Source organism: Sarcophilus harrisii, chromosome X (assembly GCF_902635505.1).
Source record: "Sarcophilus harrisii chromosome X, mSarHar1.11, whole genome shotgun sequence".
NCBI lineage: Eukaryota > Metazoa > Chordata > Mammalia > Dasyuromorphia > Dasyuridae > Sarcophilus > Sarcophilus harrisii.
The window spans coordinates 60,504,855-60,521,887 of record NC_045432.1 but is presented as its reverse complement, the minus strand read 5'-3'; the positions used below and the strand labels follow the sequence as shown (position 1 = coordinate 60,521,887).

Genomic DNA, 17,033 nt, shown 5'->3' with positions numbered 1-17,033 from the left:
AATAGAGACCAGCAGAGCCATGTCCTTCAGCTTCACAGCTGGTCTTCTTTCCACCCAACCCTGAAGCCTTGGAACTTCTATTATAACTATGTTGATGAGGGACATGAGGCCACCTGGGATGTCTACTGAGATTTCCTGAAAATGAGTGTTCCACCAATAAGTATTTTTAAAATCGATTTCAAGTATCTCACATGTCTTCTCAAGGTGATCATATGCAAATCCAACAGTCTCATCTCATATCTTTTCCTAATAATGAATGCACAATGTCTTTACTTTACTTTCTTTATTGTACTTCTAAGCTGAACGGTCTGCCTATTGACGACTTTAAATATATGTCCATTTTTTTCTCATCTTGAATTTAAACAGGTAATATTGCATCAAGTCCTTTAGGTTTGCTTTAGAGACAAATATGATGGTTATCTGTTTATTTCCAGAAAATCATGTCTCCTAGAAACATATATACACACATACATATATACATATATGAGTCTGTGTACGTAAATGTATGCATACATCTATGTATTGAATGATAAATGGGAACTTAGACTTGATGTAACTACTTCAATTTAACAGTTGAGGACTTTGGGACAGGAACGAGGGTTTAAGTATCTGATGGACTGCCATACAGAAAGAAAGACAAAGTTTGTTCTGGTTGGACCCACATGACCAAGACCAGGAGTAATCAAGTGATGCTTTTGTTCAGTGGAGGGCACTATGTCTACAAATTTTAAAAAATGTCGATTCTAAATAAAACTGTAGAGAATTAGATTGTCCATCCTTAAGCTTCATGAACAAAGAATCAGAGTTGGAAGAAAACTCGGAGCCCATTTAAACTAAGTGGCATCTGAACAAGAATTGGCTGGCCGGCGTGCCCAACATATGGTTAGAAAACCTCTGTTTGGAGACTGTCAGTGAGGGGGAGCTCTATCACTGTCCAAGGTGGCACATACTGGATGCCTTGTTTTGGGGGGGGAAAAACAACCTTTGCCTGGCCCTATTTTTATTCATTTTTATTAAATCCTATATCAAACTGATGACTGAACAGCATGGCATTAAAGAGAAGATGTGTATGCATACATGATGATACTTATAAGTATGTCTGTACATCAATGCATACATAGCTTAGAAGTGTTATGACCACATGAAAAAAATGTACAGCACTCAGAGCAAGGAGATCTGGGTCTGAATCCTTCCTTGAATATTTACTAGCAATGTGATCATGGGCAAGAAACTCAACTTCTCTCCATCTCAGTTTCCTTCTCTGTTAAATTAATACCTATAAGATCCTCTTAAATTAAACCCGACAGTATCCTTTATACTCTCAGCCCTAGTCCCCTTGTCCTATAGACAATAGCACCTCATCAAAAGTTAACCTTGGACCATTCCTATCATCTTGGATAACTTGCTCCTATTCATGTGCAGCTGAATGGAAAATAATTATGAAACTGTCTTGATTGGGGCCACTATGCATTTATGATACATAATTTCAACTGATCTCTCATTGCAGCAAGGCAGCCTTTTTACACTTTCCTAATTGATTCATCATCCTTTAATCAGAGTGACTCTCCCAAACATTTTCATCTGTCCTCAGCCCTCCCTTTCCTTACCCTACCCCTTAGCTGAGAACCTTGCCTCATATTTCATGGAAAAAATGGAAACCATTCACCAAAAGCTCCTTTTTCCTTTCTTTTTACATCAGCTTAAATATCTTCCCTCATTATCTCCTTCTTTTCCAAACCCTTGGACATGTACCTTTGATCCCATATCCTCTCATCTTGCCACCAGTTTGCCCTCTCTGTCATCCTTAACGCTCTCTCATCTTAAATCTCTCCCCATCTACTGGCTTTTTCACTGCCGCCTACAAACACACACATATTTCCATCATCCTCAAATTATCCTTAGTTAGTCCAATTATCCCCCAGAGCTTTCATTCTGTACTTCCCATCCCCTTCTTGAGAAAGCTATCTACATGAGGTATCTCCATTTCCTAGCCTCTTCCTTTCTACGCTCTCTCTAAACTGGCTTCTGCCTTAATAATTCAACTGCCCTCTTCAAAGTTACCCATAATTACTTAATTCACAAATCTAAAAAATGGTATTTTCTTGGACCCCATTCTTCATGGCCCTCTGCAACTCTGGACCCTGGTGATCAGCCTCTTCTCCTGGATGCTCTCTCCTCTCTAGGTTGTTTTTTTTTTTTTTTTTTTTTTTTTTTGGTGACACTGTGCTCTCCTGATTTCCTCCTACCTTTGGATTCCTTCTCTGCTGGATCTTATCATAGGATATGCTCATTAACAGTGAGTATTCCTCCAGAATCTGTCCTGAGCCCTCTTCTCTTTTTTCTATTAGATCTCACTTGGGAGATCTCATCAGTTACTATTATGGGTTCAACTTTCCTCTATACAGATGATTCCTAGATTTTTTTTTAATCCATCCCTAAGACATCCCCTAGGCACCCCAGCTTTGACATGTTTAAACCAGAACACATCTTTTCCCACAAATCTTCCCCACTTCCTATCTCTCCCATTACAGTTCAGGGCACCATCATCCTCCCAGTCATCCTGACTCACAATCTGAATGTCATTCTTGACATTACACTCTCATTGCATATCCAGACTGTTGTCCAATTTTGTTATTTTTATCTTCACAATATCTCTCTTATATATGGCCCCTTTTCTTTACTCACATGGCCACCACCTTTGTAAGGACCTCACCACCTGTCTCTTGGACTAGTGTAATATGCTTCTTTTTGGCCCCCCTGACTCAAGTTTCTCCCCACCCTGCTCCACTCTCCACTGGCTTCCAAAGTCTTCCCTCTCTAAAACAGAGGTTTAAACATGGCACAGTCCCTTCTTTGGCCTCAGTGAACTCCAATGGCTTCAAATTATCTCTAGCATCAAAACTTAAATCTTCTGTATGGCATTTAAAGACCTTTCCAACCTTTCTAGTTCACCCCTTTTGTGCATTCTAGTCGCTTGCTTTTCCTCACACATAATATTCCATCTCCTGCTTCCATATATTTGTATTCCTCATCTTTTCATACCTGGAATGCTCTCCCTTGCCAGCTGTGACTCCTAGCTTCTTTTGCGTCCTTCAAGACTCAGCTCAATCTTTTCTTCTACAGTGTCTTTCCTATCCCTTATCCCCAGCCCATTCCCCCTCCTGATCCTTGCTCATTAGGATTCCATTCCATTGATACAGTCTCTGTCTAGTATGTACATAGCTATTTGCAAGATTTCTGCCTCTGCTTTAGAATGTGAGCTCCTTGAGAGCAGGGACCTTTCCCCACCTTTCTTTGTATTCCAAGAACTTAGCATCTTAGCAGATGCCTAATTGATGCTTGTTGACTGACTCTCTAAGGGCTGTTAAAAGAACTCCAAGAATAACATGCTGCAGATAAGATTTCTCAAAGGTTTTCTACTCAGTTTGTGACTTGGAGGTAACAGAAATTGCTTAATCCAAGAGTTGCTCCTCTCTACCACCGATTTCAATTTCTGAAACAAAGCCCTTGTTTTCTTTTCAAAAGGACTATTATTTCTTTTCTCTTTTCAGTTAATTAGAAGAAAGCCATAGAACCTCTGACTTTCTGCTTGGCTCTCTTACATTTTCTGTGCTTAATGTTATTTGCTCAGCTATTTTATACTTTTTGATTCTGAAAACTATTTGCTTTGGGGGTGGTCTTCTGCTTTCAGAAAGACAGAACCGATGTGCTTCCTTATGCTTTTTACATCATCGTTTTTCATTTCCTATGTTCATTTTCACATATTCTTTCTAGAGTTGCTAGAGCTCATTCTAAGGACGATCACTGACTTCTAGTATGACAAGAAAAAGTTTGTGAAAATCTTTACAACAGCCACTTCCTTTTTTCTTGCCTGTGGCCTCAACACCTAGCATAATGCCCAGTATGGAGGAGACATGCAGGAAATGTCAGGTGTGTTGTTTATACAATATGAAACATCTAGATGAAAACTTTTCAAATTCAGTTAAAATCTGAGATATTCTGCCTCCATAATGTTGACCATGCAGATACCTGGAAACCTACAGATAGTGAACTGAATGTCTCCAATTTTCCGTTTTTGGTTGTTCTGCAGACAAAGCAACAAAAATAAATCCTAGGGGGCAAAGTAAAGCAGGTGGAAAAGTTCATATGAAAACATTTGGATTATGCCTTTGCTATGAGGCATAACTGTGTGCACCATTCAGGAGAAACGGTTATCTTACTGAAGAAGTCCTGAGATGGAAAAGATCCTTTTCTCAGCAGTCTTTTTGGTATTTTTAAAATACCATAATGGTCAATGTTCCTCCTTCTATCTAAACAAAATTTTGCTGCCTTCTGAGCCCATTTTCTGTCTTTAGCCATCTTTCCAATTGTTCAGCATGCTGTGTCAAAAGCCCTTCCTATTTGAACGGAAGCATTAATTAATAAAGGGTTTTGGAACTGTGAAAGGGAAACGAAGGATTGGATGCAGGGAAAGGAAATGTGTGAAGGTTGTAAAAGTAGTTGGAGGAACGGAAAGAAGGTCCCAGCCGAAGGAAGAGAAAATGTTAAAAAGGAAGGGAAGGATTGGATTAGAAAAGGAAGAAGAGAAGAAAGTGAAGGACCTGACGAGGAAAAGAAAAATCAGGAGTGGAAGTGAAGGATGAACTGGAGAAGAGAGAGCCTCGAAAAAGAGAAGCCAATTCGATGGTTATTGCAATAATTCTTGGGAGGGGTGGTGAGGGCCTGATCTTGACTAGAAGCTGTGTGAGGGAAAGAAGGGGATATCGTTGGACTTTGGGGGCTGTAGAAAACAAGACAGGTCAGAGCTAGATTAATAAGTCTAAGAATCATGTGCACAGAGATGAAAATTGAACATATGGGAGCTAATGAGATTATCAAGCGAAATAATAAAGAGTGATAAGAGAAAAATATATGCGATGGAACTATGAGGGACACCCACAGTTGGTAGGCAAGACAAAGAGGAAGATCCAGCCAAAGATAAGTGATGGATGAGAGAGAGGAGTCATAAAAACTCATGGAGGAGAGAGAGTGATCCACAGTATCAAATGCTGCAGAGAGATCAAGAAAGATGAGGATTGAGTGCTTTATTCTGTACATTTGCATAGTACTTGACACATAGTAAGCACTTTATAAATGCTTATAAATGCTCAGGTTTTCCCACTTATTTGGATGTCTAACCAGTTGTTCCTTAGACTATTTGTGGTTTGGGTTTCTGATTTCTAATTTGACCTGCTCTTACTTCCTATTGAAATTCATGAAATCTTTGTGATTACTCCTGATTAGTCCATTGGGACATTTTCTGCTGTTCTTCTGAGATATGAGCAAGGAAAGGAGAGCAGAATCATGTCTTTTAGATCCATTGCCTGATTACCTGAAAGCCTTTGGTTGGGGTGGTGGTGGTAATGATCAAAGTCTATGTCTGTGACTTAAGTCATTAAAAAGCCCATGAAAGGAGCTAAGACATCTGGAGACTGATTTCACTCCTGGTAACCTAACAAATGTTTCTATCTTATTTCAATATCTTTTGTATATGTTCTTAATTCAAAGAAGCGGGTATTAGAAGATCAACAAATCATTTGAAGGGCACTGTTGAAGAGCAGATATCCCAGGATATTAGGTTAGAGATGGAAATATTCTGCTAAGAGAATTTGCCTTTTTTTTTCCCCAGCCAGTTCAAGTAAGAGGTTTTCATTATTTTTTTGTGGATAGTTAGGACAGTAAAAAAATCAAATACAAAGCCAGGTAGTGAGCTAGTTTTTAAAATGCTCAAACTGTTGTTTAAAACCCACCCAACCTGGCAACTGTCAGTTTTAATCATGGCAAACCAACCCAATCAGGTTTTTAAATTACACCAATGTTGACAAATGCCTCTCATTAAATGTCTTTAGGACATATCAATTTATCCTAAATTTTTTACTTGGCGCAATATGACTAATAGAGAAATGGAGCTTTAAGTCATGAATAGGAACAGTTTAAATTGCTTACTCCTAGAAATACCCCCAAAGAGTATCTTTATGCAGATTAAATTGAAACTACTACAGCAGCAATCTTGACAGGTCACATGGTGTCATGGTATTAGCTCCTATACCCTTCTTGGCAGGTGGAGGAGGAGAGTGAAAGAGGTTAGGAATCTACCTTAGACTGAAATTAAGGACATTTTATCTTGGTAAATTTCGTGTTTTCCATTTATTAATGGTTTTCCTGTTTTATTCAGCTTGTTGAAATGGAGGCTAAGAAAATATAAGCTCAAAAGGCCTTGAGTTTTGCTGCTGCGTATCCATTCCACTGAAATGACTTTTTAAAAGCAGAAATTTAAAAAAAATGGCTCAGAAGGTCCTGTAATATGGCACCTGTGTGCCATTTCCCGGCCTTGATCCAACAGTGAAGACATCTCCAGGGAGAAAGGTTCTTTAATGGTGGGGATCTAGTTACCTTGCCTGCCCTTGCACCCTCTTTCACTCACCAGACTCTCCAGGGGGTTTGGGGAATCTCATTGTACTTACTATTTCTTTCGGCACTCGCTAGCACGGTCAATGCGGAATTCAGGTAAGCTGATGAATCCTTCGGCTTTTTCGTCCTACCCGAAAAGAAAAGAAATCGTTGAGGCGACATTTTGAAAGGAGAAAGCCGAACCTAAAAATGGCAGAGAGTATCAGTTCTATCACCTGACGCCAAGCCAGGTCACAGATGTAGTAATGAACATATTTTCCTTGACTGTTTATTCAAGAATGCAGCACTTTACTTAGCATGTACTCAAAACAGCTTTCTGTAAAGTGAATGAACCGTGCATTCATTAAGCCAGTGAGGAGAACAACAATCTCTTCTCTGTTAATGATAACACAGAGTTGCTTCAAAATATGCAAATAACTTTCAACATCTTCTGGGGCATTCAAAGCAGAGATTAACAAACAATACATCAATAAAGACCAGCAGCGACATTACCACTCTGAGCAACACACAAACACATTTCTAAACCATGTTAAATTGGCCAGTACAAAACAACATTTATATACACTAATCGTTTTTTATCTCCAAAGTGCTTTAAAAATCTTGACAAATTAATTGGCTCATCACTGCTGGACGGTCGAGAAGTGGTGTTCTCGTGTCAGACAAGAAAAGTATGAAGCAGAAAACTTAAGTGAGCTGCTCCAAGAGTGGGCCAGAGTCTCTATGGGTAGGGCTGACGTGACTGTGTCTCGGGACTTGCTATGAATGACACAAAACTAGTATATTGCAATCATCTACAGAGCATGGAGCAGTCTGGGCTCTGCAATTCCCTTACCCACTGTGCAGTGTGGTATCTATTAAGTCAGTTAGCCTGATTTCTTCAAAGGGTATAAAAGTCAGCATTCTGAGGTGGTAAAAGAGAGCTTAATCTGATTTCAGATCTGTCACTGCCTATGAGACATAGGGTGAGTCACTCAACCACTTTCAGCCTCAGTTTACTCATCTGTAAAATAAAAGGGTCAGACTAGACAAATTCTAAAGTTCCTCCCAGTGTGAAATTCTATGACTCAAACTAGTTTCCAGATTGACTATTCCTAGTTCTTTCAACTGTTCCTCACATGCAATTCCCCGCCCCCCATTTCATTGTCTATCCCAGGCACCTTCCTTGGAACATATTTCCATTTAATAATGTGCCTTTTCAAATGCATCAATCTCCTAGAATTGGAATAATCACTTGAAATGTGGCTCAATCAGGGCAGAAGCTGGTGGAACAATAATCTAGCTTGTTCTGGACATTATACTTCTCTTTATGTAGCCAAAGTAACTACATTAAATTCTTTTTGGGAGCCACATGGCAGTATTGCTTTGTACTGAGCTTCCAGTCCTTAAGTCTTTTTTTCACATGAACTGCTATTAAACTGTGTTTCCCTCCTACCCCCACTGCCTTTCCTGTACCTTTGCAGCTGACTTTTTTAAAACCCAGAGTACAGAATTATATATTTATTTCTGTTAAATTTTTACCTTGTTAAATCTTGTCTACTCTTCCAAATCATCACAATAATCTTTTGGGATCTGGATTTTATCTTCCAATACATGAGTTGCCCTCCTCACTTCTGTGACTTCTGTCATTTACAAAATGGATAAGCATATTATCCCTTTCTTTATTCAAGTCACTACTAAAAGGCTAAACAGTCAAGACTGCTAGATGGCACCACAATGGAAAGACTACCAGGTCTGGAGTCAGGAAGACTCATCTTGCTGAGTTCAAATCTGGTCTTAGATACTTCCTAGCTGTGTGACCCCGGACAAGTCACTTCACTCGATTTGCCTCAGTTTCTTCATCTGTGAAATGATCTAGAGAAGGAAATGGCAAATGACCCCAGTATCTTTGCCAAGAAAAGCCCAAATGGGTCATGAATAATTGCACATGACTGAAAAACGAACAATGACAGAAAAATATGTGCCACACTATTCTCCAGCAGTCATTCATCCCCGTTATTGTTGTTGGTGGCCCCTAAGTGAATTAATCTTTATCTTGTCCATAAGAATATTATAACGATCTTGTAAAATGTCTAGTAATCTAGTAAAAAAATGCTTATGGCATAAGCTAACAGGTTAGGTAAAAAGGCTAGTTTGGAATCATTTGTTAAGAAACTCAGGCTCAACTCAAATTATCGCTGTCTTCCTTAGGAGAATTCACCAAAAATTCATTTCATAAAGCATCCCAGAATTTTCTAGGGACTTGCATCAAGGTCTGTGGTTTGGAGAATCTACTTTTATTTCTCTCTGGGACAAGTAGAATATATTTGTCTGTCTACTGATTTTTTGGGTACTTCTTTTGTTCTTTCAGATCATTGATATTTTCATTCTCTCTTGATCCTTTCAATATCTGGTTGTAAAATTTCTTTGAACTCAGGAAATAAAAGTCAGATATAGGCATTAAATCATATATCTTCTCATCTATCTTGGGCTTCCAAGCTTATCTTACCCCTTCTGTCCTAAAGGTCATTCACTTTAATAGCAAAAATGGAAGCAAAACAGGAGTTGGGGAGGTCCACTTTTGCACTGTCATCTGTTAGGTTACGCTAGCTCTCCTTTCTTCATCCTTCTCTTTGCCTGGAACATAACTCGAAAGCCATCTTTGTCCTAAAAGTTTTCCCAGCCATCAGTTCACTGTACCACTTAGCTCAGTACCCAGCCCAGAATATGTGCTTAGTAAATGGATGTTCCTTGCTTGCTTGATGGTATAGACTTTAGTCTTCCTGACATACTTACAGGCCAACCCATGACACTCTTTTGTCTTTAGAATGACCATGAAAGTTTTGAGGTGGGAAGGACTTAAAGCCCATGACACTTATTTGACGAAGGAAGAAAATTGAGACCCGGACAGGGCAAGGATTTTCTTAGGGTCCCAAAGATAATGATCCAGGTCTTCCGAATCCAAATCTGGAGCTTTTTCTATGACAATCTATTTATCCTTGGACATGAGAACCTTATTCCATATTTGTACCTGTCTTTTTTTTTTGTTTTTTGCCGGTGGTGAGGTGTTAGTTTGGTCCTCTGATATCATCACTCATTGCAGCTTTAAAGGTCAGGCTATAGTATCAATAAGATGAAGAGACAATGGAGAAAAGTAATTTGTTCCCTATTTTCTGTAGGCATAATAACAGGGAGTAGTATTTCTTCAAAATGGGAAATGTTTGGGTACTTTTGACTACAGGATATCAACTTTCATATTTACACATATTCTTTAACAATATTAGGGTCTGTGAATTATCTTTAGTAAGAGCTAGGCCCTCTTTGGCTTGCCTTGTACCATTAGACACTGTTACTAACCCTATAAATTTGCTAGAAATGCCCTTTTCTAATTTAGCCCAGGCTTCTCTGGTCCAGAAGGGTTTGGCAGAGCTTCTCTTCACCCAGATATACTTACATCGGGGTTGGTGTACCAGTAGAGGGATGATTCTTTTAGAATGAACCAGTATTTTCTCCATTTCTGGGTAAAGTAGCCTTTGCCATCATTCTTCTTCCACAGCCAGCCTTCACAGTCTCCATGACCCAAGTCTTTGCAAGAGATGCGTCTTCGGCTTCCACTGTTCCAAGAACTCCCTGGAGGGTGAAAAAAAAACCCAAGTTAAGAATGAATCGCTTGCTGCCCAGGGCAGGGATATAACAGGAGAAATCCAACTAAACAAAAAGAATACTAAAGTGGCCTTTTGATCACTGATGGGGTTGCCCCAATCTCTTAACAGTCATCTCTCCAACAATAAATACCTGCCAAAGAATTATTTTCCATACAAACAGTAGTATCTTCACCACCACCAACAAGAATTCACTCACAAACAGAAAGAGTCCTTCCTTCCCTAACACTGTGCAACAACCTTTGGAAAAAATGTGATTAGCATCGAGGGTGTGTTCTAAAAAAAGTTTTGCCTGTATAATTGTCTGAAATCATTTATGCAATTAAAAAAATCAACACAGGTTTGGACATTTGGTGGTTATTATGTTGTCCCAATCATTTTTTTAAAAGCTGATAATAGATTTAGTGGTTTTTTTCCTCATCTTGCTCCTAAACTGGTTAGAGTGACCGACTGTTGTGACAAACCCCACTAGGCCAGCTCTCTGCAAAGGGAAGCAATAACTATATAAATATAGTACTTAATGCTGAACCCTGCCAGACTGCTCTGCCGGGTTCCATCACTAACTCAGATCCTGGGGAGCGGGACAGCCGACCCATCAAGTTCATCTACCTAAACATTTTTTTTAGTCTGAGTTATTGTCACATGTCAGCAGAAGATCTTGACCAAAGTCTTTAGGTCAGTAGTTGCATTCACAGTTATATAGTCTATAAAATATAAGAATTTAATTTCAACCACAGTAGAAGAAAATACAATAATGCCTGCATCAAATCTACTCTCCGCTCTGCAAGGGACAAAAGAGTCTCTGGTTGGCAGCAGAATTTGACCCTTTGTTTTCTTAACTTCTAAACATCTTACTTAATAACCATGAAATTTCCATCTCTCTTCTATGAACTGAGCTCTTCCCTGGTGCCCATCACTTTTCTTTCAAAGCCTGAGGCAAATTTAATTACAGTATTAGACATTTTCCTTGGAAAAATCCAGTTTATGTTGTTACATTAATTATAATTGTCTTACAGCTGTGCAGCACTGTTAGAAGTTTGTAGCACATTAAATTGCTTTTTTTAAACCCTTACTCCAGGGTCCAGCTCATAACAGCTGGGCTAACTGCCACAGAGACCATAGCACCTTGGGCAACATTCAGAAGCTAGAGGCCTTCCCTGGCTCGTGGCTTCAGAGACAGGATCAAATCCATCATTGTGCCAACCCTGCATGTTCCTGATGAAGCCTTTACGCAGGCAGTGCTGGGGGCTTCTTTACAGAGCAGCAGCAGTGCCACACTTTTTCCTGTCCTTGGCCACCGCTTCTAAGGAATCTCCTTTCTCCTAAACTCTTAAGAGTGGCTTAATCTGTCTATATGAAAGCACCGGAACATCTCTTGGTTTGGCCATTGTTTCGATGAGTTAAAAGCAGAGTGTTTCATCTCTGTGGATGGTGTTTTTTGGGGTGAGGAGTACGGCCCAGAGAGCAGCTGGCTTTCCAAATTATTACCTTAATACTTAATTAATTAATAATTCCGTAATACAGGGACCACTCAACCATACATAAGGATTCCTGCAGGCTGCATATTGGCTGAGTTTGGAAAATGTGATGCCATCTATGTTTTATCACATATGTTTTTAATTTTGTTAAATATTTCCCAAGTACATTTGAATCCGGCTCGAACTGTATTCTGGACTGCAGCAGGCCACACGTGGCCCACCAGCTGGATGTGTGACACCTCTCGTCTAATCCTCCCATTCGTTTGTGAGAGGAGAAAACTGAGGCCAAGCAAACATAAGTGACCCACTCGAAGTTACACGATGATCGGTGGCAGAGTCGGGATCAGAACCTGCATCTTTTGGCTCTCAGTCCATTATGTCAAACTCTCCACCTCCTTCATCCATTAAGCACTACGGAGGTTACTTGGCATCCTAGTACATCAGAAGCTGGGATTGGGTTGCTTTCCCTGGATTTCAGGTCTGCATATAGATGATGAGGCTTGAGATAATTTATTGGAGTATGACTGTTAAATGGGAAATTAATGATAGGAAGAAATTTTCTTAATTTGAGAAGACTAAACAGAAACACACCCTCTTCTACATATTGAACATGACCCCCTCTTTGTAGAAGAAAAAAAATGAGAACAGATTTTTAACAATTTTGAATAACAAAGAGTAATTTCTATAATTTACCTCTGGACCATTTCTTGGTTTTTTCTCTCAAGGAAGTGTAGTGGAAAGACTATTAGAAAAAGAGAAAATGTGAATTAATAACAGTTCATGCTTCATACAATGGTAACCATACTTATTAAACTATCATATTGTATGTGTTTATAACCATGGTTTTGTTCATCCCTGTCATTTCAAGAAACAGAAAAAAATGAATTTTGAATGACAGCAGATTTTAAAGGCATATTCAAAGAATAACAAGCTAATTGTATACAGAGAGAAAGAATCTAGTTTATTGGCTTACATTAGACATTTGAATGCCTGAAGGTTGTATTTTACTGATAATGAACTAATATCTATCTGTAAAGCACCGCATAAAAGATTTAGGCAAAAGCTTTTCAACACAGCCCACATATATTCCGAATCTTCAAATCTAAGTTGGGATACTAAGGTGAAAAAGCGAAGATTCCTCTAGGTCCTTTTCAGTCCATTTGTTTTTCTTACCGTTAACCTCTTCTCATTGCCTTCCAGGTGCTTCTCCAATAAATGGTGTTATTACCAAAAGAACACCATTTTACATTTGAATAGCACTTTATATAAAGTACCTTATACATTTTCAAATCACTCTCTCCTTTATTCTCTCATATATCTTCACAATGGCCCTGGGTGGAAGGACAGTGTGATGATGATTATCTCCATTTCACAGATGAAGAAACCGAGGCCCAAGTTCACACAGTAAGTTATTGGCAAAAGATGGAAGAGCAGACATTTCCCTCAATCTTCACGACCTCTTAAACTTCCCCCAAATAAGAATTATACACAAGGGATGAAGCCATTGAGACTGTCTCCAGTCTAAGACACCATGAACCCCAAGGAAAAGCCACAGAAGAGAATAGAATCATGTATTTTGAAGAGCAAAGAAGTTCAAAATGTAACTCAAGGTGATGTACTCTGCAAATCTAAGCTTAATCACTGGTGAAAAAGATGGGCATTCAATAACAAAGAAGCACTTAAAACATTCCTACAAAAACCAGGCTGAGCAGATTATTTGCTTTGCCAAGAGAAATACAAGAAAGATAAGCAAAATTAGCAATGATGAAAGGTCCAGATGATCCCGTTCCTTCCCATCTTCTCCATCAGGTTTGTCCCTTCCATTTATCCAACTCTCTCATTTCCCTTCAATCTCTACACGTCTAATGGCTCCTTCCCTATTGTCCATGGCTCCCTCATCTTTAAAAAACTGTCATTTGCGCCATCCATTCCTCCTATCATCCTATTTCTCTTCTCTGTTTTACAGGTAAAAGCTTTGAGAAGACCATCTACAATTAAGAACTCATTTGTTTCCTCTTGGTTACTTCTTAAGTCTCTCCTGTCTGTCTTCCAACTTGATCATTGAACTGAAACTTCCCTTTCCAAAGTTGCCAGTGGTGAGTTAGTTGTCAAATCCGTTGGCCTTTTCTTAGTCTTCATTCTTCTTGACCTCCCTGCAGTTTGTTGATCACCCTCTTCTCCTTGATACTCTCTTCTCTTTAGGTCTGAATGACAGTACTGTTTCCAGGTTCTTCTCCCACATGTCTGGACATTCCTCAGTATCCCTTGCTGATTCGTCATCCAGGTCACACCTGTTAGCGGTGGGTGTCCCCAGGATTGTGTCCTAGGCCACTTCTCTCCATATACTATTTCACTTGGTTATTTCAGCGATTCTCATAGGTTGTTATCATCTATCTGCTGCTGATTTTCAGATCTACTTAGCTAGCCCTAACCTCTCTGCTGACCTCCAGTCTTGGAGTGATCTTAAACTCAACACGATCAATATGACTGATGTGACCAAATCATCTTTGCCTCCAAACCTTCCTCCCCTTACAAATGTGTCCATTGTTATTGTGGCCACCACCCTCCTCACAGTCACCCTCACCCCTCAACGCTCATATCCAATCTGCTACCAAGACCTGCCAATTTTGTGTTTGTAACTTCTCTCTTCTGATACTGTCACCACCCTAGTAAAGACCTTCATCACCTCATCATCTCATGCCTAGACTATTGCACTATCTACCAATCAGCTTCTCCCTCAAGTCTCTACTGATTCCAGTTTAGTCTCTACTTGGCTGTCAAACTGCCCTTCTAAAATCACAAAGTATAAATTGGGGATTCTACCTTACTCCCCTCTATATATTCTGGGATCTAGGGACTCTGGTTTCCTTGCTGTTCATCTCTATTTCAAGAACTCCTTGGCTTCCTTCAGATGTCAGCTAAAAGTATACCTTCCCCAAGAATCCTTTCTTAATCCTTTAATTCTTATGTCTTTTCTCTATTGTTTATGTCCAATTTATCCCGCACAGATCTTGTCTGTATGCAGTTGCTTGCACGTTGTCTTCACGGTTAGCCTGGGAGTTCCTTGAGAACAGGACTTTTCTTTTGTCTTTCTTTGGATCCTCAGTGCTTAGCACAGTGCCTAGAGTACAACAGGCATTTAGTAAGTACTCACTGCAAATATAACAACAAAAGGACCATTAAGAGTGTTCTTTCTAAAATCCCACAAGGAGAAATGGGTAAAAGGATAACTTCAATGGAAAAACTGATAGTAGAGAGTAGGCCTGGAATTTCATTAACTAAACTTCACAGTACTGAACCTATAGGTGAGTCGACATTTTTTGTGAGACTAAACTGCAGAATGGGAGGACTTATAAAAGTGGAGAGAGAAGGAAGATCAAAGGGAATATGTGATATACCATAATGGAGGTGATGGTAAACATAAAGGGAAAATCACTCCTGTAGTCTCTCAAAGGGGAGAGAGCATATGGAGGAAAGGGCGGCATAGCAAAGGGGCAGTGATTGAAGCAAAGGAAAAGACAGAGGGAAATCTCAATTTAGTGATGGTGGGGTCCCACTGAAGAAAACTCCTATGGGAGAAGGGAGATATTTTATAATGGGAGATTAGGACATCATAGTGAATTAAATCTTTAGCGTTATGTACTTAGAGAGGCCATAACCTCCGAGAGAGTTGGGTCTCCATGGACGGCATCCTGCTCCTGAAGAAGGGGAATCGGGGATCTTGGGGATAAAGGACATCAAGGAAGGTAGGAGGGTATGGATCTAGAATGGAAATTTCATGGGATATGGGAAGAAAACCATTACAGGGAAGGCAGGGGCTTGTCATAAGCTACACAATCAGAGACAGAGAAAATTCCTACTACAGGACACTGTGTCTGTCTTCTTTCTCTCTCCTTTCTAAAAGTAAGGCACAAGAGAGGAAGGGGAAGGAAGAGGATGAGATCTACAAAGCAATGACACAAAAACTCAAAAGAGGGGCCTGAGAAATTTAAAATCTGAAATCCCTGTGGAATATAGAGACAAAAGAAGGAAAGAATCAGAGAAAAAAGAGCTCAGAATACAGAGAAAAGGACCAGTGAAGAAAAGGAGGGAAAGAAATGCTTGGCCGACCCTGTCTGGTCTACTTGCTGTTCTAAAAGACAATACTCATCCTCTCTTTGTCTCTCTCTGTCTCTTTCTCTCTCATAAGATTGTTGTTGACTCTTGAATTAAGTCAGTGAGCAAGTGGGAACCTAAGAAACAGAGGTAAGGGGGTAGTGCCTTACAGAAATAGGGGACAGGTATGAAGCTTTTCTTTGTATTCTTAGTAAGCACTTAATAAATGTTGACTTACTGACTACTTACTTACTTCAAGCCTAGTCCTACCTTCATATGTGACTTGGAGAAGTATTTGGTATATCATGACTATCTTTCCTAGTCTATAATCTAACTTTTTTGTACTTTATTATGGTTACAGTTTTCTTTATTTTGAACTACCTCTATTTATGGCACAGATACAACTTTGTCATAGTGCATAATCTTTCTTGTACGCAGTTGTAGTTGATTCAATATCATTTGATACACTTTTTGCATCAATGTTCATTAGCAATATTTATTACTTTTTTCTTTCTCTGCTTTATCTTTCTGTGGCTTAGATATCAAGTCCATGTTTGTATTAGATTCAGAGATTTGAAGGGTGCCTTATTTTCCTGTTATTGTAACAATTTATATAATTGGAATTAATCGCTCTTTTTACATATAATAAATAGATTTCATTTGTAAATCCAAATGCTCATGGAGATTTTTGCTTCGAGAGTTCATTTACGTCTTATTCAATTGCTTTCTGATACTGGTTTATTCAAATGGTCTTTTTTTTTTTTTTTTTTTGATCTGAGCACTTCAAATTTTTAAAGAATTTATCTAATTCCTCTGTTACCAGGTTTGTTAGCATATAATTGGACAAAATACTTTTTTGATCATTTCCTTTATTTCCCTTTCAACTGTTGTGAGTTCTTTTTTCATGTTGATGGGGGAAAAATTGGTTTTCTTCTCTTTAAAATCCGATTAACCTACTTAACTATTTTATGTCTTTTTTTCATCGGAACCTAGTTTTATCATTTCAATATAGTTCCTTTGCTTTCAGTGTTACTAATCTTTCTTTCTCCTCAACTTTCAGAAAAATTTTAAACAAATTCAAAATGATAAAAGAAAAAAATTATTGCCATGTACACAGCAGACCATAAGAGAGGATTCAATATAAAATAATAAATGTCCATTTCAAGAAAACCTATATAATCAATATAATCTAACTTCAGAAAAGCAATGGAGTAGTCAATTGCTTCTTGACCTGGTTTACTTGCAAAATTAGAAGTCAGTACATATTGGCATATTTAGTTATGTTTCCAGAAAATGGGAGATTATTCCCAGTCTATATATAATACCTTAAACATAGAGGCAACAGGCACTTTCCTATCAATATTGCTTTAGT

The 17,033-nt window shown here is 38.9% G+C and overlaps 1 protein-coding gene across 1 annotated transcript in view; it reads right to left on the bottom strand.

Annotated features, from left to right (window-relative positions):
• The window catches only part of LOC100929018 (connector enhancer of kinase suppressor of ras 2), a 274,574-nt gene that overhangs the window by 61,229 nt on the left and 196,312 nt on the right, over positions 1-17,033 (bottom strand). Inside the window, exons 10-12 of the mRNA XM_031944609.1 lie at positions 12,260-12,308; positions 9,881-10,056; positions 6,504-6,577 (exon numbers count right to left, since the gene is read on the bottom strand). Coding sequence (XP_031800469.1) covers positions 6,504-6,577; positions 9,881-10,056; positions 12,260-12,308 — 299 coding nt within the window. The remainder of the gene's footprint in view (positions 1-6,503; positions 6,578-9,880; positions 10,057-12,259; positions 12,309-17,033) is intronic.